This window comes from Schistocerca serialis, chromosome 3 (genome assembly GCF_023864345.2).
Source record: "Schistocerca serialis cubense isolate TAMUIC-IGC-003099 chromosome 3, iqSchSeri2.2, whole genome shotgun sequence".
Classification (NCBI taxonomy): Eukaryota; Metazoa; Arthropoda; class Insecta; order Orthoptera; family Acrididae; genus Schistocerca; species Schistocerca serialis.
Window position 1 is genome coordinate 558,469,613 of NC_064640.1, and position 21,875 is coordinate 558,491,487.

A 21,875-nucleotide genomic window follows, 5' to 3' on the forward strand; every position below is an offset into this window, starting at 1 on the left:
TTTATAAAATTGTATCCATGTTGGCACATAAAAAACATTAAATGTGAAACCATTCAAATCAACAATAAAATTATTACTTTTTAAATCCTTTACCAAAAACAGTCAACTATTGAGAACCACTGAACAGTAAAACATAATAGCACCACCTACGGCGTGTATTACAAAGTTATATGCCATGTAGGCATGTAAAATTCATTAATATGAACAGCAACATTAGTATTATAGTATTAAAAGAAAACAAAACAACAGGAGATTAAACATCTTCATCACTTCTGACCATTTACAAGCTTTTTCTTTTAATACTACAGTTGCTGTTCATATTAATGATTTTTATGTGCCTACATGGTATACAACTTTGTGACATGCACTATAAGTGCTGCTGTTCTTGTGTTTTACTGTTCAGTGGCTTTAAACAGTTGACTGTTTTTGGTACAGGATTTACAAACAATAATTTTATTGTTGACTTGCACAGTTTCATGTTTAATGATTTTTACATGCCAACATGGCATGCAATTTTGCAATACACACTGTTTGTGTCACTGCTGTGTATTACTTGTCAGTGATTTTAAGTATTTGACTCCTTTTGGTAAAATTTTAACAAGTTTTCCTATTGTTTTCTGCACAGTTTCACATTTAATAATTTTTACATGTCAAAATGGCTTACAATTTTGTAATATGCACTGTATGTGGTGCTGCTGTGTATTACTGGTCAGGGATTTTAAGTATTTGATTCTTTTTGGTAAAGATTTAAAAAAGTATTAATTTTATTGTGGACTTGTACAGTTACTGTATGAATTGCTGTATTCTTGATGGTTGGAGAACATTTTAATAAATAAATATGTTTTCTATATCATTATGGGGTGCCCCCTTCCCACGGTTTCCTTATGACAGTAGCAAGAGTAAACTGCCAGTTATCTACATGCACTGTAAATGTTCATTTCACATTTGTGACCTCTTCAAAAAGTGCCATTTTCAACTTTGTTACGTAAGCTTAAAACAATGTGTTTTGTATCTTTGGCATATGCTTATGAATTTGGTATTAACTGTATTATGCATGAGTGTAAATTCAGTTTTTTGCCCTGTAGAATGATTTGAAAATGGGTCTCAGCCCAGAAACGAGTCATCGAATGAATAAAAAGTAAAAATTTGCTACTTTGAAAGGTTTTTCATTCTACTGATTAACAGAAGTTGCTGATCCATGCCACTCCAGCATGCTGGAAGTCTGTAATAATGAATAACGACAAACAGAATACATCTACATCTACATTTATACTCCGCAAGCCACCCAACGGTTTGTGGCGGAGGGCACTTTACGTGCCACGGTCATTACCTCCCTTTTCTGTTCCAGTCGCGTATGGTTCGCGGGAAGAACGACTGTCTGAAAGCCTCTGTACGCGCTCGAATCTCTCTAATTTTACATTTGTGATCTCCTCGGGAGGTATAAGTAGGGGGAAGCAATATATTCGATACATCATCCAGAAACGCACCCTCTAGAAACCTGGCGAGCAAGCTACACCGCGATGCAGAGCGCCTCTCTTGCAGAGTTTACCAAATAACTCTGTGACAAAACGCGCCGCTCTTCTTTGGATCTTCTCTATCTCCTCCGTCAACCCGATCTGGTACGGATCCCACACTGATGAGCAATACTCAAGTATCCACACTAAATGTGACACAACCAATGGCAGATGTACATTTACAGTTATCAGTGTTGTTTGCTAGTATTTCAGTATTCATTCTTCTTCAGAGTGCAGAAAAGAAATTCACGTGCAGAACATGAAGTGCTCTGAAGAACAATGAAAGATTGACAAATCAGTCAGCACTACTTTCTACATGCACTCTACTGTTCACCAGCTCTTTGATAATGTAAGTCATGGTCCTCACTGTCAATCACTATCGCCTTGCCATGTGGATGCGATATGGATGGGCATGGTGTCAGAACACCACTCCCTGACTGTTGTCAACTTAAGATAAGAAATTTGGTATGGAAATAATTAATACATAATAAAAAAGATTTGCAGCTGGTTTTATGGACAGCATCTCATTAGTGTGTGTCAGCTCAGACAATTGGTGAATCAAATAGCACTGGCACAAGGTGTACTGTGATATTAATGACAAATTCATTGGATATAACTTGGGTTTCTCATAATTCTGTGATATGAATGACAAATTCATTAGACGTCACTTGGGTTTCTCATAATTTATGCGAGGAAAGTTCAATGAGTATGGAGTGTGTAGAAGCCTATAAAGAAATATGACTGTAGAACCCAGAACAGTTTTCAGCATCACCACTAAGACTCAAATGTTAGAAAATATAACTCCATGGTAATAGTTACAAGCAATCATTCACTGAACACATTGTTACATGTTAAACTTAGAGCCACCATTACTCATACTGCCATGTATTTCTTGTGGAACATTTTTGGCAGTAACCAGTTTTGCACTATTTGAGGTGGGAAGAGACTCATCATTCAAATTTGTGAATATAATAATTGCATAATAATATTTTAAAGAGGACTGGAGTGATAATGGGAAACAAATGAGGATTAATTAAGACAAATAAAGTTCTGATTGACAATGGTACGATGAAATTAATCTTCATGAAGCTGAGATTGACACTCAACTAATGCACAAATATCGTCATGTTAATGAACTGTCGCAGGTTGCTGTAGTTGACTGAAAAGCAGAAATACTTCCAAAATGGGCACATGAATTCCAATTTAGTTTAAGAAATGGGTCACTTGTTACTAATGGAGGCAACGGAACAGTTCATAATTATGTAGCTGCAATCAATTCTGGCTTGTAAGAATATGAGCTCATTAAAAATTTTATATTACAGAGGAGTTTCAGCAATGATCAGCAGCACTAAATGGAGCAGACAATTTTCCAATATCAGAGCTACTTCACTGTTTACAGTTTATTGGTGGATGTAAAGCAGGTAGGAAGGCATTAAATGCCCCTTTGACATCAAGACCACTAGATGGAAATTACCTACAGATCGTACAAAGAAAGGGAAAGAAATTACCAATTTCCTAAACTACCACTAACACATCTATGTTGAGTAATTTAAGGAAACATTGAAACACCTACTTTGGGTTGGGCAGATTCTTGAATACTGCTCGAGTGTTTGGGATTCACACCAGGTCAGATTACAGGAAGACATAGAGGCAATTCAGAGGCAGGCTGCTAGATTTGTCGCTGGTAGGTTTCATCAACATGCACGTGTTATAGAGATTCTTCAAGATCTATAACGTCCTTTTCACAAAACATTATTGGGAAAATTTAGAGAGTCAGCATTTTAAGTTCACAGCACAACGGTTTTACTATCACGAATGTACATTTCGCATAAGGATCATGAAGATAAGAGTGAAATTAGGGCTGTTACGGAGGCATACAGACAATCATTTTCCCTTGTCCCTTGCTCAATTTGCTAATGTAACAGGAAAGGAAATGACTAGTAGTGTCACAAGGTACTTTCCGCTGTGCACCATACAGTGGCTTGCTTAATATGTATGTAAATGTAGATGTGACTGATTTCCTTAATGAGTGCATGACGTCGCTTGGTCATCGATTGAAATGGTGTTTGTTCCCTCCTCTTTCAGGCAATGTGCTAGAAACAGATGAAAATATTATAGCCACTGCTTTTTTTGCAAAGAGGAACAGATCAGTAAATTTAGGAAAACCTTGGGAACAAAGAAAATTCTTTAGTAGCTGGAGGGAGAAAGACTACCAAAAAATCTTTTTACTACATTTTGGAGCCACTGCTGAACTGTTCTTTATTAATAACAGATAACATCATCAAGTTTATAGTAAATTAACTTTATAGTTTCTTGCTGATAACAGTACTGTAGTGTGTTATAGTGGGCTTAAAAGTGCCATTTATTGATTTATGGGAGCAAAAATTTTAGTTAACCAAACAATACAATGCATTACGGGCACTGTCTTGCTCACATGGTGAGGTACACCATAACTTCACTGCAATTCGCTGTCAGTGTTATGACTAGTAACAAGAGTGGTTTTAACATAGTTATCCATACTGTCCTTTGAATGTCAGTTTACTACCATAATTCAGTCAGTGCAGAAACTGATTTATATTTCGAAAAGAGATTATGATTCACTTATAGATAGTGGAATGAGTAAATGTAACCACTCATTAAATAGTGAGGGCATTGATAGGCACATAAATCCTGCAGCTCTGGAAAATGGTATCTGAGTTTATGAACTGTCACAGGAACATCCTACACCATCAGTGCCATCTCCAAAAGCAGCCACATCATACATCATCTCTGCTGCACCTACTGCACTGAACTCTTCTTTACTTATTACACTTATTACATTAACTATCTGATCAAAAGTATTAGGACACATATTAGTGGACCCCATACTTAAACTCCCTACATACAGTCATTGTGCTAGCTGGACTGCTGGTAGCACTTTGGAACTCAATAGTGATTCCTTCCATTGACTTCATGCAATTTTTTACAACCATCCTTCGCAGTGCTACATGACCCCTGTCTGTCAACACCTACAATCTGCAAGGTCTTGATTTAACTGTGGCTCTTCCTTTATATTTCCACTTCACCATCACATCACCAACATTTGGCAATTTTAAAGGGCTGAAATGACCCTGAAGGATTTGTTACGCAAGTGACATCCACTGGCTAGTACAGATTCCTTGGTACTGTGCTCTTCTGGCCAACCCATTCTGCTGTTACTGTTTCAGTACTGACAACACAATACTACCTGTCTCCTTTTATATTGGCTGGTTCACCTGTCATGACACCTAATCATCAATTCTATATTACATAGGGGTGTCCAAATACTTTTGATAAGATGGTCATGTGGGGATGATCAAGAACCAGTTGTCCAACAGGATGAAGGAACACTTCCTAATTGTGACCAAGGGCTAAGTTTATCACCCCACAAGAGAGCATGCTGCTGGGCTGAATACCATAAAAATCAATGGCTCTTTAACAATCTTTATGATCTAGATCTCCCCCATCTCCCAGCAGCAGTAGCAGCAGCAGCAGTTCTCAGTTGTGTACACTAGTCCCTCCGAAACATCCTTTGTCCAATCACCTTCTAGCTATTTTATTCTGACTAACTAATTTTAGCACAGTTCACAGATCTACAAATTTATGAATCTTTATCAATACCGCTGCTCTAACAGGGTTTACCTCCCTCTACTGTATCTTCTAGCCCACTTCCTCATGACAATTTCATCACGAGCAACACGCAACAATGCTGTCGCAGTCACAATGACATCTCTCCTAGCACTCTGCTAATATCTTCTCCCCTTGACAGCATCCAGTCTTCTCCTAGTTTCCTCATTCCTCCCCATTTCTTCCTCCTCACGTATTTCATCTCCTCCACTCAACACAACCCCCTCACTTCAGTCACACTACACCACCGGACAATGAGCTTTTGTGTGTATGCACACATGCTTTTATGCTTGTGCACTCCACAGAAAGATATAAGAATGGAAGCTGAGCTTTCATGTAACAGTTCTTGTTTATTTCCATTCACTATTCAATAACTCCACCATTTGGTCAGTGGTTAAACCCATTTAACTATTCATGTTCTGTTGTAAGATTTTTCAGTATCATATCACATGCAGATGACATGTAAACAGAGTCGACCAACACATATGCTAGAACAAATCAGATGGATATTAGGTCAAGCTGTGTTGACACCGCCACCATAATGATAGTCCATAGATGCTCTTAATGGACCAGTGATAGTGCAAGTATCTAGGAATACAAATAATCTAGAGAAAGTCAAAAGTTTGCAATTTTGGAAGATATTGTCAATTACAAGTATTACATTATGCAGAACTGAGCGAGGTGGCACACTGGATAGCACACTGGACTCGCATTTGGGAGGATGACAGCTGAAACCCGCGTCTTGCCATCTTAATTTAGGTTTTCCATGATTTCCCTAAATTGCTTCAGGCAAATGCCTGGATAGTTCCTTTGAAAGGGCACTGTCGACTTCTTTTCCCATCTTCCCTAATCCAATGCGACCAATGACCTCACTGTTTGGTCCCCTCCCCCAACTCAACCAACTAACCATTATATGAAAAATATATATAACAAAAATAACTATAATCTTAAAACCATTATCATCTAAAATGTTCTCCATTTCAGCAGTATTTCAAGAAACTGGTAGTATGGCATCAATAACACTGAATAGTTTACTTTTTTTAGCTGATTCATTAATAAGCATTTCTTAATTATCTATTATGAATTTTTAATTATCATGTCAACAGCTGCTTAATATTATTCATACTGGAAGCTGTCATACCTGGAGTAGTTCTACAGCTTTTCTGATTATATTTGGGTTATAGAAGTAAATTTTTAAATACTGGCTCTCTTTTGTGTGGTATCCATAGAAGGGTCTGGAAAGATAGAACACAATTTTACACACATTTGAAACAGAATGTTACAAATAGTTAACTAAATAGAAGGTTAAGGAAATGATAATTTACATTTGTATCCAGACATTCCAAAGAGAAGACATTAAACACCTATAATATGCATCTAAATTCTTTCACAGCAAATCATAAAGAAAGTGCATTACAGAGATGATTTTTAATGTTACCTATTTTATGTTCCTTGCCTTTCCATTTATGCATGGACACATTATTTTTTTATGTTTGTGTATGGGGTTTTATTCATCTAGTTTTACCTTCATGGTTTCTACACGAGTGATATGGAGAAAGCTAATTTATATTTTCAGATTCTGTTTTCAAAATTGGTTCTTGAACTGTTAAACCATTTCATGGGCACATTTTTTGTAGTGACTCAGTGAAGATAATTTTTTTGTATCATATCACAATTGTGATCAAATAACTACATTTCATTTTTATAATTTTATTTTTGTGATTTAGGACCAAACACTATCATGAGAAGTATTATACCCACTGCCCTTCTGTGAGCTATTATGGGTAGCCATTACACAAGTTTTGAAATTCCCTCACTAATGCTAAACGTTTGTAGAAGCCGACTTGCTATGTGCTGGATTTTAGAATTTGGCCATTTCTGCATGTTCCCATCAGTGTATCATTGCACAGTAAGTCACAATAGTATACACTGCAGAAACAAAGAAATGTGTTCTGAATTCAAATGTGACAACAATAGTGATCTCACAATAAGTGGAAGCTGATTGTTGTAGCAGTTTTCATTATCCTAGTATAGTGTACTACCACACGATGTCAGGCACGTCTACAGGTGGAAAGATATATTTCCATGAGTGTAGTAAAACAATTAATTTTGTGGTATTTATGCTACATGCAGTCCACAAAAATAAATATTTATTTTGTGGTAAGTATAGTTCTTGGTCCTCATGGGAAAATTACTTTGGTGGTAAGCATACTTCCCTCTGGCCCTAAAATCAACGCTATTTGATGGTATGTACACTTCTCATGATCCCTGAAGGGCAAAACACACATTTCATGGCAATTAAAAGATATATTTCACAAAACAAACAATTGGTGTAGCAAACTACCACTAGATGCCAAGAGCTTACAGAGGTGATTACTACGAACATAGTAATGAAATACAGCTGGTAACATGTAATCTTCCCATTGTCCATGAAATCATTTAAAAAGGCTTTCATGTGATTTTAGGCACCTTTCTTTGAGTGTCTATCAGATGAGATTTTTAACATTTGTGTTGCCCTTCTATGTATATGCTCGGTTTCACTTTTACTAGAAGCTGACATGAGACCAAACCCATTTGCCTATTTTACTTTATTTTTCACTGAACCATGTGAAAAATTACACATGCAATGTATCCGACAGCAGAGATAGAAAATTATGGAAAAAAAATACAAACTCAAGATAACAATGATAGTACATACTCATAAGTAAAACTTTGCAGGGAAAGGCTCTCAACTATTCTGAATGACAACTGCATAACATAAGAGAAGTAGTGTCCTACAAGAAAGCCTTTCAACTTAGACTTGAATCTCGAGATATATGTAGTACTGGGCATGGAACCCATGGAATCTCCAAATTAGTTCACCCTTTTCTGTAGAATGGTTATGGAAGTGTTGTCCAAGGATACATTAATTTTCCCCCTATTATTCACTGAGTGAGTACTTCAGTCCATTTTTAATGGGTTCATGTTATTAACTATAAATCCTATGAATGAGAAAATGTGCAAGAACTGCAGTATTAGAATTCTGAGATGCTTCGCATCCATCTTCAGTCCGTACAATTTACAATGTTCAACTTCATGAATTACTTGATCATCCAGTGATATTAAAAATTGGCTTTTTCTCGGAAACTATATAATGCACAGTTTTTTGTTAGAGTTAAGTAACAATTTGTGCTCTGTATGCTACAAGCTGACACTACAGAAAACCCTAGCTGCTAAACCATTTAAATTATATTCACATTATTCACAATGACACTCATGCCACCTGCAAACAGAATTTTTTTAACACTCTTTCATATTTATTTGAAGATCGCTGAAATATGTCAAGAGAATAACAGTGGTCTTAAAACAGAACTCAGTGGCACACACAGTACACAATACCTTGGTCAAATTAAAATTTCTTCCCTGTTTGTTGACACTGGAGGACAATGTTCTGATGCCTATTTGTTAGGTACAAAAGGAACAATTGATGAGCTGCTCAAGTTCCATAATTTTCACATGTACGAAAAAATTAGAGCAAATGTTTTTATTAAAGCAAAACAGATACTAACTGTCCTTAACTCATCATTTACAACTTCAAGTAGGGGGGGGGGGGGGGGGGGGGGGGACGAATCAATTGCAGTTTCTGGGACACATTCATTTGTAAGTCTAACAGCAAATTATGTAGAATGGGATGTCTCGTTCCTTGTTTACACACAGTCTTCCCCAAAACCTTTAAAAACCTGGGCATAAAAAATTGCCTTGAAACTGTCTATATTATCCCTTTTCCATTGTTATAACTGTTTTGTTACTGAGTGCTTTAACTTGTTTGGAAATTTATTGCATCTGCAATACATATTACACAGCCAACTTAGTACATCACTAATGAATGGTGCTTGATATTTCATCATACTAATGTAATCCTTTACTTTTAAAACTGCATGCATACTATGTAAATCACCTAATGGAGTGTTGGCAAAGGACATCTCATGTACCACAATTATCTCCTCCCCCCTCCTCTCCGAAATGTTTTCCTGTTCCGTTCATAAATGACGTGCAGGAAGAATTACTTTCAGTACGCATCCATATGAGTTTGAATTTTTATGATTTTATTACCACCAGTTTGTTAGATATATCTGAGAAGAAGATACATGTGCTTGAATGTTCTTGAAACATACAATCTTGAATATTTTCCAATATCACACAGTGATAAGTCCAGGTTGGAAAATCAACAATATTCTGAAAAGGATACATTGCTACTCACCATAAAGATGATACACTGAGTTGCAAGTACACACAACGAAAAGACTGTTACACATTCAGCTTCTGGCCAAAGCCTTCTCTGGCAAGAAAAAGAAAAACACACACACACACAAGCAAGCCCACCTCACACACACATGACCATTGTCTCTGGCCACTCCAGCTGGAGGTAGCGGTCATGTGTAATTGAGGTATGCTTGCTTGTGTGAATGAGTATGTGTTTTTCTTTCCCTTTCTGATGTAGGCTTTCACTGAAAGCTCAATGTGTAACAATCTTTTGTTGTGCCTGTCTGCAACTCAACATGTCTTCTTAACTGTGAGTAGCAACGGATCCTTTTCAAAAAGGATTACCAGTATGCCTCTTTGTAACATCTGTCACTGGAGTTGGATGAGCACATCTGTGACACTTTATTAAGCTAAGTTGTAGTGGAATGTGCTGCTCTTCTGTGCATATTCCCTATCTGTTTTATTAATCCTGCCTTGTAAGGGTCCATGACTTCACAGAGTCAGCAGAATGGGGGTTTTGTAAGCTATATTCATCTCGAGTGAATTATGTTTTCTTAGGATTTCTCAGATGAAACACAGTTTAATATCTGACTTTCTTTCAAGCACTCCACTTTAAATTTCTTTGAACAGTTACTCTTAGATATTTAATGATTGTCATTTTGAACTTGACAAAGTCCACTGAATTCTGTGACTGCTCTAACACATTCAAAAAGGCAGCGATGGAAATATTGTAGCTGTGTCAGGGCAATCCAGAGAACCTCTTTGGCCACCTAATTGCCATGGACAAGTACTGGGTGTATCCACATGACCCTGAGACAAACGAGCAAAGCAAGCAGTGGAAATGTGGATTCACCACTGCTAAAAAAGATAAAGACCCAATTCTCATTGAGAGTGTTTTTTGGGCTCTACTGGTGCAGTACTGATTTTGCTTGTAAGGAGCAAATGCCACAAGAGAATACTACCGAAATCACTTGATGATGTTATGGAACGCTGTCAAGGCAAAGTGTGGTGAGGACCTAGCCAAGGTGGTGTTTTTGTTTCATGATAATGCCCAGCTTATTCCGCACAGGACAGTCACACATATTTTCTTTAAACTACCAAATTTTGCCTAATGCCCATCTCCCCTCGCCCTACCCATATTCTTCTGACATGGCATACAATGAATTTTTCCCCTTTCCTTAGATGAAGAAACTGTTGGCTGGCAGGCATTTCTGGAACAACAATGAGGGGATTTTGAGGTGGAGCATTTCCTGCACAGCCAAACTGCAGTCTTCTACAACCAAGCTCATCACAAAGTCATCCATTGTTGGGAAAAATGTGTCACATCAAAGGGTGAATATGCAGAGGATGACTTACATGATCACCAAGTTTTATGGTAGCAGCTTGATTTGATCAAGGTGATAATTAAAATCTCACGATTTCCTCTTGTAAGTGGTAGTAAGGAACTCTATCAAGTGCCTTTTGGAAGTCAACCAATACAGCATTAGCTGGCACTGCTATATACGGCTTTTTTGGTATAGTGGATGATTAGAGTGAACAGAGTTCCACAAGACTACTGTTTGTAGAATCTATTTTGATTCCTACAGAAATTTTCAGCCTAAAAAATGGTCACAGTACACTTGCAAAGATTTGCACATTTACATAAGCCAACACAACCGTGATTTAACTTACCCAACATAACTAACAGTTTCATTCTTCCACAGAAGAGATGTAATATATTAAGCACCTAACCCCCAAACCCCACCCCTGATGAACCATCGACCTTGTCACTGATGAGGCGGCTTGTGTGTCTCAGTGACACAATACCCTGTACCGTAGGTGCAACCAAAATAGAGGGGTATGTGTTGAGACACCAGACAAACATATGGTTCCTGAAGAGGGGAAGCTGCCTTTTCAGTAGTTGCAGAGGCAACAGTCTGGTTGATTGACTTATCTGGCCTTGTAACATCAACCAAAATGGCCTTGCTGTGCTGGTACTGTGAATGGCTGAGAGCAAGGGGAAACTGCAACCATAATTTTTCACGAGGGCATGCAACACTACTGTAGCCTGGACAGCTACTTCAAATCAGTCTTTGGAATGAAAACCACAACCCTCTCATAACTGACTGTACAGCTTTCTTTTTTACTGAAAGCTTCCTGTTTTTTATTGCAACACAAGGCTTTAGGCTGTCTGAGTAACTTTTTTTTTTCCACAGTTTTTGGTAGTGCAAGTCTGCAACTGGGCAGTCACTATTCTTCATGTTGTGACGCATTTCAGCATAGGTTTAGCAAGTGTTTAGTAATAAATGTCTTTCATAGGCAAACTGCAATTTTCAAGTATCATAATAATAAAATGAATTTACCACTTGCTTTACCCATAACTGAATGGACATGATCATTTCAGTTCATAGTCCCAGGTGTCAGGTGTTAGTATGACATTACTAGTTCCAATGTGCCTGTCAAGAACTATTTCTCTTTCTTTGCACCTTGCTCATACTTTTATCTGAATTGTGGTTTCATCACAAATATTATTAAATAACACTTCTTGATGGGTTTTATCATCTTCACCTGCTCTTTAACATTATAAGGACTGATATTTTCATCACTCATCCTTGCAGTAGCACAACTAAATGGTGATAAATCCTTTGCTTTTTGTTTGTGAATAATTCAACAATTTGACTTTCATCTTACGTGCATGTATTTCGGACCTGTCATTATCAAGACTCTGATACTAATTTTTATACCAATAAAAGCCAAATATATACCTAAAATTTCTTATGATTTTTGGAGTGCCACTATGATAGGCTCTCGCCCGCCCAGTTGGCCGTGCGGTCTAACGCACGGCTTTCCAGGCGGGAAGGTGCGCCTGGTCCCAGGCACGAATCCGCCCGGCGGATTTGTGTCGAGGTCCGGTGAACCGGCCAGTCTGTGAATGGTTTTTAGGCGGTTTTCCATCTGCCTCAGCGAACGCGAGCTGGTTCCCCTTATTCTACCTCAGTTACACTATGTCAGCGATTGCTGCGCAAATGAGTTCTCCACGTACGTGTACACCACCATTACTCTACCATGCAAACATAGGGGTTACACTCGTCTGGTGTGAGGCATTCCCTGGGGGGTCCACCGGGGGCTGAACCGCACAATAACCCTGGGTTCGGTGTGGGGCAGCGGAGGGGTGAAGTGGACTGCGGCAGTCATCGTGGGGTTGTAGACCACTGCAGCTGCGGTGGGGACGGAGCCTCTCCGTCGTTTCTAGGCCCCCAGTTAACGTACAATACAATAAAATACAATAACAGGCTCTTGCTACAATAGGCTTTGTGCATGGTTCGTTTGGTAACCAAGTCAGTTTTGAATAATATTTTCCTACGTGTAATTTTATGCTTTTATTCATAGTTATTGTGCAGCAGTTTCAGTTTTTTGACAAGCTTCTTGCTATTGTTTGTGTAACATGGGGGAAAGAGGGCAGTCTTCCACCATCATTACCTGCCTTGCTAAGTGAAACTGCCATGCATGAAACATAACATAATGAAAATAGCCTGCCACTTCCTACCCTAAAGCAAAGAGCTGGTGTGAGAACACCACTTGATAATGTGTCAGCTAACGCATGTTCAGCTACTACCCCAGCCTAAATTGGTTTTTCTTTACCACACCAAAATGCTGCAATATTACGTGAAAAAAATTGTATTTCAAGATCTTCACCGAACTATTTGACTGTCTCTTGACACCAAGCAAAATTCCTCAGTTTACTATGGGGCGAGTTGTCTCTTATTACGAGCTGAAGTCTTTTGCCTGGGTGCACTAGTGAAGTGGTCAATCATGCCAGCAATATGATCCCATTATTCTTTGATGGTGGGGCACTCCACAAATAAATTCTGTTGACCTAACACCATATTTGCCATGACAAGCATCCATTAATGCAGATTCAATTTTGGTATTGCTCTGTCTAGTAGATGACATTGAGTAGGAGCAACCAAAGACAGGAGATCCAAAATTTCCCATTGAGTAGCATCAGTGAGAGCAAGCACAGAAATGCATTTCAGTGTTAAAGTATATTGTTTTCGCTAAAGCTACAGAGCAAGAACTAACTCATTTTGCCAACAAGGAAACTACAATAAACCACCAACAGTAACAAACTCTTCCAAACCAAAAAACAATAAGGATGCCTTCTGTGGATAAAGCAAATAACAACTAATTCCCACAATCAGAGTTCCCTTCAACTCCATACAAGTACAACTGTTCCAAGTTGAAGTTGGCTGTTAGCAGCTGTGGTAGATAGCCTAACACATTGGAAGCAACGCACCACAATCGTTGCGGATTGTGGTCGGGGTGCCACACCGCTGGACCAGCCGATCTTCTCCACACTCGACACGCCAAGAACTGCCTCTGAACGGCTGGGTGCCGGCTTATCTAGCCCCAGGCAGAAGGATATTTCCGGGACTATTTGCACACACGTGATCACCAGGAAACAGTTCATTGATCATCGCGCCCCTTTCCTCTGCTACTGGTTGATGCAGGATATTACTGCAGTAATATCCTGTACTGGATTACAGGTAGTATGTTGGCCAGGACAGTCATTTTAAATGGTATCTGGATTACTGGAGAGTGTCATGCACCAAAGAATTAGCTGTCCATCATGTTTTTTGGCCTGGTTTGGATGGCGACGCTCATTTGGTTACAGCACGTTCTCAATGTGCATCGCAGCAAGCTGCCTTGTGGGCAACTTTGTCTCCATGGCTGCAACCTTTGCAGGCCTGGGACTGTCTCCACATTAATTTCCCTGGCTTTTTCCTTAATGCATACTGGCTCGTAGTAACTGACGCATTCTCTCAGTTCTCATATATTGTTCGTTGCCCATCAACTTCAGCTTTTGCCACTGTGGCAGCATTGGCAAACCTTTTTCCATTGACAGACTTCCAGCGATGTTGGTCTCTGATTATGGCCCTCAGTTTGTGTCACAGGAATTTGCCTAGTTCTGCAACGCCCGCAGAATTCACCACATTTTTGTCCCGCCCTTCCCGCCACATTCCAATGGCGAGGGCGAAAGGTTAGTTAGAACATTCAAAACACAAATGAAAAGGTACACGATTCAGCCCCTGTATGATGTTACCTTGGATCAATTTCTGTCTTCCTGTCAGTTTGCACAGTTCGGCGACAACAGCCTCACCGAACTGCTCCACAGGCAACAACCCCAGATGCTCTTGCATTTCCTGCGGCCCAGTGAGTGACATCAACAAGTGCAGCTGTTGTCTCATTTCTGGCCCAGGGTAGCTGTTTGGGCATGCAGGTTTGCTTGTCACTCAAAATGGATTCCCGTTGTCATCTCCCAATGTTGCGGCCACCGTCTCTATGACGTCTGTAGGGAGGAGGGCCTCTGTGCATGCTATTATGACCAGTTGTGCCTGCACATGGTCAACCAAACAACCCCAGCTGGGACACCGACATCGCCACAACAGTCTGCTCGATGGATCACCTGATTTGACTGGATCCCTGCCACAACTAAGATGGGCCGCCTCATCACCGGTGGGCAAACCTGGCACAGCTTTTCCAATACCACTACCAGTACCAATGCAGCCGTCATCAACACCAGCGCCATGTCCTCCGTCTCAGTTGGCAACTGTGAGGGGACCACCACCACCAGGCCCTGGACCTGATGTGGACATGGAGCTCGTGCCGACATCACCCATCCTACCGTATGGCGGACTGTGACGCTGCCCATGCCCAACTAATTCTGACCATATGCCCCAGTATCAGCATGTCATTTCAGTCAGAGTCTCATGGAGGAAGGTGCTGTGGACATCTCGCAAATCCGAGCTATTCCCAAAGGGAAGAAGAATGAAGTAATGCACACAAACTTAAAAGCCGTGCGCATTAGCAGTGTGCTGTCATCCGTGAGAATGTGTCATGAAAGAGGAATACCGTGACAGAGCCCACCATGGGCAAGTGCCTTATTAAAACCCTGCCACGCTACACTCGCGCTCAGTTATCATGTTATTACTGCTTGCATACATTTTCCTATTCTTATTGTTTACAGTGTATGTTAGGGTGATTGGCCTGCATGGCACCGTCTAATGAAATTGTACCAACTTGTTTGGTTTTGCTGTGAGTCCAAGTTACAACAATTAAAGCACCCACTTCTGGGGCACGGGAAGGTGCGCCAGCTCAGGATTTATCTGCCCCGTGGATTGACAATAGAGACTGATGTATTGGCCAGCTTGCATGTGGTTTTTAGGAAGTTTCCCACATCCAACGACATAAATACCAGGCCAGTACTCAAGTTCCACCTCTCAATCTCAGATACATGTTACACAAATATTTAGAAAATGTTCTCACACTTGATGATGGGATTTACTCTAGGAGCAAAGAGATGGGGTACATACATTCTGTACTGGGGGGAGTGGTGGAGTCAGGAAGGGCATCCAGACACCATCTACCTTGCTTCTACATTGCCTCAATCCACTTAACAATGGCAACCTGTGGCAAAACAAGAAAAGATGAATGTGTAGGTGAAGATGAAAAATAATCTGGCTGTTATTTCAGCAACAATCAAAACTGCATGCCACGTATTTTATGACTTTAGTATTGCCATGGAAGTCACACGTTATTTCACATGTTATAATATATTTTAAAATTTACAGAATGAAACAGAATTTCAAATATTTCATCTATTTCTTTTCCAGTTGTCCAACTGTTTACTTTTTGTTGGGCAGACGTGCAGCAATCCTGGATGAGGGAGTCGTGGAATTATTTTGCAGTTCTTCACAAAGAGTATATGAAATGCAGTTTGTGCGGGAAAAAGTGGTGTACTGATCACGTTTGATGAAGCTGAAGATGCACATTAAAAGATCACACATGTTGGCTAACTTTGTTACAAATTCAACATCAAGGATTGTGGATCCCATGGTGCCAGAGTTGCAACGACTATGTTTTATAGCTTGTGTTATAATTTTTGTAGTTGCATTCTCTTTTACAACACCAATAGTAACATAAAGAAGAAACACACTAGGCAGTATGATGTTTTAAGAAGTTAAATTGAAAATTTGCTACTGGTTCTGCTACTGTACTTTTACTTATTTTCTCTCTATCACATCTTTATTTTGATGTGAAAAACTTCCCATCATGCTAAACTGAATGAGAGATTCCTACTGCCTGTGGCACTTGAGTTGTGCACACTGCTGTGATGTTGGCAATGGCACATAATAATCAATGAGAGTCTGACGCAAGTGCACGCTGCAGCCATTACCGTTGTGCTAGCAATTGCATCACATGAGCAACTCAAGGAACCTCTTGTTCAGTCATTCCCTATGGCACTTGAGCATTTGGCACAAGAATACTTATAATACATTAATGGTCCCAAGTCCAATACAAATCTCAGCTTATAATTTCATCTATATGTATAAAGTTTGACTAACAATATGTGTTACTAATCACAGTGTAGCTGCTATGGTGCTAAATAACAGCAGGACCAGTTTTAACATTGGCTATGATAAGTGTGGAGGGATACAAGTTGATAATTCATAAAATGCGATTTAAGACCAGTTACTGAAAAAAAACATTAGCCACAAAATATCTTAGCAGAAAGTAAATGTTTAGTCAAAATGCTAAACATCTTCAAACACAGAAACGTGTGTTTATCCATGGTATTATGTGCACATTTTAATATGCCAAATTTAGCTGGACAGTGTTTTGAAATATGGTTGCATAACACACCACCAAAGGTTGGGCCTCAACTATCTTGTTTACAGTGCTGCCAACATCAAGAAGCAATTGTGCCAGATCTGTTACCAATTGCTCCAAGACCTCTCTCTGCTTTGCTTTGAGTTGTGTGTTGCTTATTGTTTTCTTGCATTATTTTGAAATGACTAATGCTGGTCCATAAAGGGGTTGGGTGTGACTCACATAATAGCAGATGGGATCAGCAATTTCTATAACCATTTGGCAGTTACACTTTTGCAGAACCAACAGGTGAAGGTGACTGCCCTGTTGCCCAGCATTGCTCCTTTCCCCTCGGGAGTTCAAAGCTCTCGATTGTTTCTGCTCGCAGCCAACTAACATGTTATAGTGTCTGCACTATAGTGACTGTGGAACAAAATCTGTCAACATATTTAAACCACATAGGGATTCTTCCTGTAAAGCACGACCCGAGCTATTTTCAGTTCTTTTGCTCTAAGTATCTTGTCAGTTTTATATGCAGAGTTGTCGAGTATGGGTTGTATGGCTACGAACACCCATGAAAGAACTCTGCAATATGCTTATGTGCTACTGATTCAAAATCAATGATTTTATAGTTATCAAGTTGGATGTGAAGAGAAAGATAATAGCAAAAAATACCTTAAATCAGAGAAGAACTCTGTTTACTGGTGAGAAAATGCTGCTTCTCAATGGGAAGAAACATTTGCCAAAAGCTTAACTAGAGTCATAAAAAGAAAACAGGCAAACTCCATAGTGTAGCAACCTCTTCAATTTGTATGCATAATCATTTACAAAGAAGCTACTTTTGCCAAAAATTGATGCTAATTTTGCTTAAACTGATTACCTCAATTACTGGCACAGAATAACAAGTACCTCTGCCAGTGACTTAACAATAAAAGATATGCACGAGTCAATTTACTTACATGCCTGACACTAGATGTATATTATACACATGTTGAGAGACAGAATTTGCATGGCCAAGAGAAGCATTGATTAATTTGTCTAAACTTGTAGCTATCTTATACATCTCCTTCCCACATGTCTCTGTTCCATCATATGGTATATAAATGTATGGAAATACACCATGCACATGCAAACAGGTCTTGTGTCCTGTATAAAAAAATAATTTCCAAGTGAAAGACAAAGAAACATTTATGACACACATGACAATATATTATGTTATAAATTCTAAAATAGGGGTACAGAATAAAATCAGGCATTCATAAATTTGAAAGTTAATTTGAACACCAAGGGGTTTATAAGAAAGGTACTACTGAAGGCAGTATGCCTTTTTCCCTTCTTCTATAATACCATTTATTTATTTTCTTACAATATGTAATTACCTATGGAATTAAAATTTTTTATTAGCCTGCTGCAGGTATCCTAGATTTCTAGTTTTTTATCATCTCATTGTATTTCTACATGTACATGCATATTCTGCAAGCCAATGTATGGTGCACGTTGGAAGGTACCACGTACCACTACTAGTCGTTTCCTTTCCTGTTGCACTCACAAGTATAGTGAGGGGAAAAACAGCCAACTATAAGCCTCCATACAAGCCCTAATGTCTCTTATCTTATCGTCATGGTCCTTACGTGAAACGTGTATTGGTGACAGTAGAATCATTCTGCAGTTGGCCTCAAATGTTAGGTCTCTAAATTTCCTCAACAGTGCCTAATGAAAAGATCATCTTCCCTCCATCATGAATCATCTTTGTAATACTTGTGCACTGATCAATTCCAGTGGCAAAAAAAAAATCTAGCAGCATGCCTCTCAACTGCTTTGATGTCTTCCTATGTTCTGACCTGGTGGGAATCTCATTCACTCAAGCAGTACTCTAGTATAGGTCGCACTAGTGTTCTATATGCCATCTCCTTTACAGATGTGTCCTCCGAGTCTTTCGCAGTGGCATGCTTCGATAAAATCTTTTCAGTTTACAAGCCATGTCACTTTGAATAAAACGTTTGAGCTTTCGGTACTTGAATACAAACAATTTTCAGCACCCTGTACACAAGAAAGCTGTCCTGAAAATGTTAGTACATGGGGCAAAGATTATTTCTGATGACAACCATCTAGAGTCTGAATTTCAGCATTTGAACTGCATGTTCACAGAAAGTGGTTGCAGCAAGGGAGAAATTGCACAAACTTTCAAGTGCCACTGACAAAAGATGCCTTATTAATCAGTGGAAGAAGCCAAACAAGTTTCATTTCTTCCATACAGTGGAGCAACTACTACCGACATGGGACATGTGCTGAAGAGACATGGACTGAGACCAGTGTTCCACTCCGCCTCCAAAATAAGAGATAAGCGTGGATAAGCTACGCCCCATTAAAGGTAACGTAGATGTTCAAGTTCCTGGCATGTATGTTGTCCCCTGTGACTGTGATAGCATTTAGATACGTCAAACTATTTGCACTGTTGCTGAACACTGAGCAGAGCATTTATGACACATCAAACAAAGGGAACTTGAGAAGTCGGCCATGGCTTAACATTTGCCCAGAAAATGGGCATGAAGTATCATTGGAAAAGGCTAGAGTTTTGGCTCAAATGTCATCATACTGGAATCCTATTATCAAAGAAGTAGCAAAAATTAGAATAAATAGCAACAATTTTAACAGGGACCAGGGGTACACACTTGGTAGGGCATGAGGGCAGGCATTGAGCATTGAGCAAAAGCATAGGCATAGGCTTGACACTCGTTGGGACTCAGGACCAGCAGTTTCAAACTTGGCACCAGCCTCTCACGCCATGCCATGGTACTCGGTTCCACAGCAGGATGGAGCTGCTAGGAACTGCCAACTTGTCTTCTGCGCACTCATCTCTCCGGCCCTTTCTGGAAGGCTCCACATGCTGCCATTAAATTTATATAAGCAGAACACTGTTCCAGTCTCAGCAGTCGGTCATTTTAACTCCTGACAACAATGGCGGAGACAGCTCTCGAAAGCTCAAGTGTTTTATTTGAATTGATGCAGCTTGTAAACTGAGAAGATTTCTTTTATAGATGAACTACACTTTCCTAAAATTCTCCCAATAAAGTGAAAAAGTTAAGTCAACCATTGGCCTTCCCTACTACCAACCTGATGTACTTGTTCCATTTCATACTGCTCTGGAACATTATACCCAGCTATTTAATCAATTTCTGACAGAAAATAACAATTTCTTCACCAACCAATGATCCATGGTTTTAAAGAAGCAGAATTTATACACTAACTACAATGACCAAAACAAATAAAACTGTATTTACACTGCCTTCCCAAATGTCATTGACAAAACTGGTTGAAAACTATAGGTCATTAAAACTATTATCACACATATTCTCCATTTTTAAATGAAAGTCTACTTGGGGCATTACCTATTTAAATATGATTATTATATGACACACACTTTTATAGAGGAGATATATGCCACCTGTAGGGGGAAAAAAACAGGTGATGAGAGAAGCAGCTGCATTAACATAAAGAGCAGTGATGGCAAGCCAGTACTAAGCAAAGAAGATGGAAGAAATATACAGAAATCTACCTGAATGAAAGAAACCAAAGGCAATGTTGCAGGAAGAGAAGGGGAAGTGGGTGAAGATGAAATAGATGTTGTGATACTGGGAGCAAATGCGACTGGGCACTGAAAGACGTAAGACTAAATAAGGTGAATGTAGGAGGCGGCACTTCATCAGAATTAGTAAGATTTTTGGGAGAACCCACCACGAGGAAACTCTTCCATCTGCTATGCATTACATATGAGACAGGCAAAACATCCTCTGACTTAAAAAAATAAAGTAGTAATTGTAATACCAAAGAAGGCAGGTGCTGACAGTTGTGAGTATTAACAAACCATAAATTTTATAAGCACCAGTTGCACAATACTATGGTGAATCATCTACAGGAGAATGGAATAGCTGGTACATACTAGCCTAGGGGAAGGTCAACTTTGGTTCAGAAGAAATGTAGGAACACATGAGGTAGTTTGTCCCTGAGATTTATCTTAGAAAATAGGTTGAAGAAAGACAAACCCATGCCTGCAGATTTTGAGAAAGCCTTTAACAGCGTGGATTGGAATACAGTCTTTGAAGTTTTGAAGATAGCAGGGATAACATAGATAGAAGGAAAGGTTATTCACAACTTGTACAAAAACCAAACTTCTATAAGAGTCTATGAACATGAAAGAGTGGCAGTAGTTGAGAAGGGAGTAATACAGGGTTGAAGCCTATCTCCAGTGGTATTCCAATGTGTACATTGAGCAGGTAGTAAAGGTAACTAAGGAGAAATTAAGGTTTAGGGTTTGCCAATAACACAGTAATTCTGTCAGTGACAGAAAGAGACTTGGAAGATTGGTTAAATCAAATAGATAGGATCTTGAAAAGAAGTTTTTAAGATGAACACCAATAAAAATAAAACAAAGGTAATGTAGTGTAGATGAATTAAGTCGTGATGTCAGAGGAATTAATTTTGGATATGAGACTTTAAAAGCTGCACACAAGTTTTGCAATCTGGGGGACAAAATAAATGAAGCTAGAAGAAATATGGAAAATATAAAATGCAGGCTAATGATAGCTAGCAACGTCTTTCTGAGAAAGAGAAGTATGTTTATAATGAATGCATATTTAAGTGTTAGGATGTCTTTTCTGTATATGTTTTTCTGGAATGTAGCATTAGATGGAAGACAAACAGTACATACAAAAGGAGACTAGAAGCTTTTAAAATGTGCTGTTACAAAATAATGCCGAACATTTGATGGGTACATTGGCTAACTAATGATGAGGTACTGTATAAAATTAGGTAGGAACCACCTTTTTGGTACAACTTTGCTAAAAG

At 39.1% G+C, this 21,875-nt stretch overlaps 1 protein-coding gene across 1 annotated transcript in view; it reads right to left on the reverse strand.

Annotated features, from left to right (window-relative positions):
- Positions 1-21,875, reverse strand: part of LOC126470455 (DNA polymerase zeta catalytic subunit) — a 231,430-nt gene that overhangs the window by 201,983 nt on the left and 7,572 nt on the right. The window contains exons 3-4 of the mRNA XM_050098304.1: positions 17,990-18,176; positions 6,301-6,394 (exon numbers count right to left, since the gene is read on the reverse strand). Coding sequence (XP_049954261.1) covers positions 6,301-6,394; positions 17,990-18,176 — 281 coding nt within the window. The remainder of the gene's footprint in view (positions 1-6,300; positions 6,395-17,989; positions 18,177-21,875) is intronic.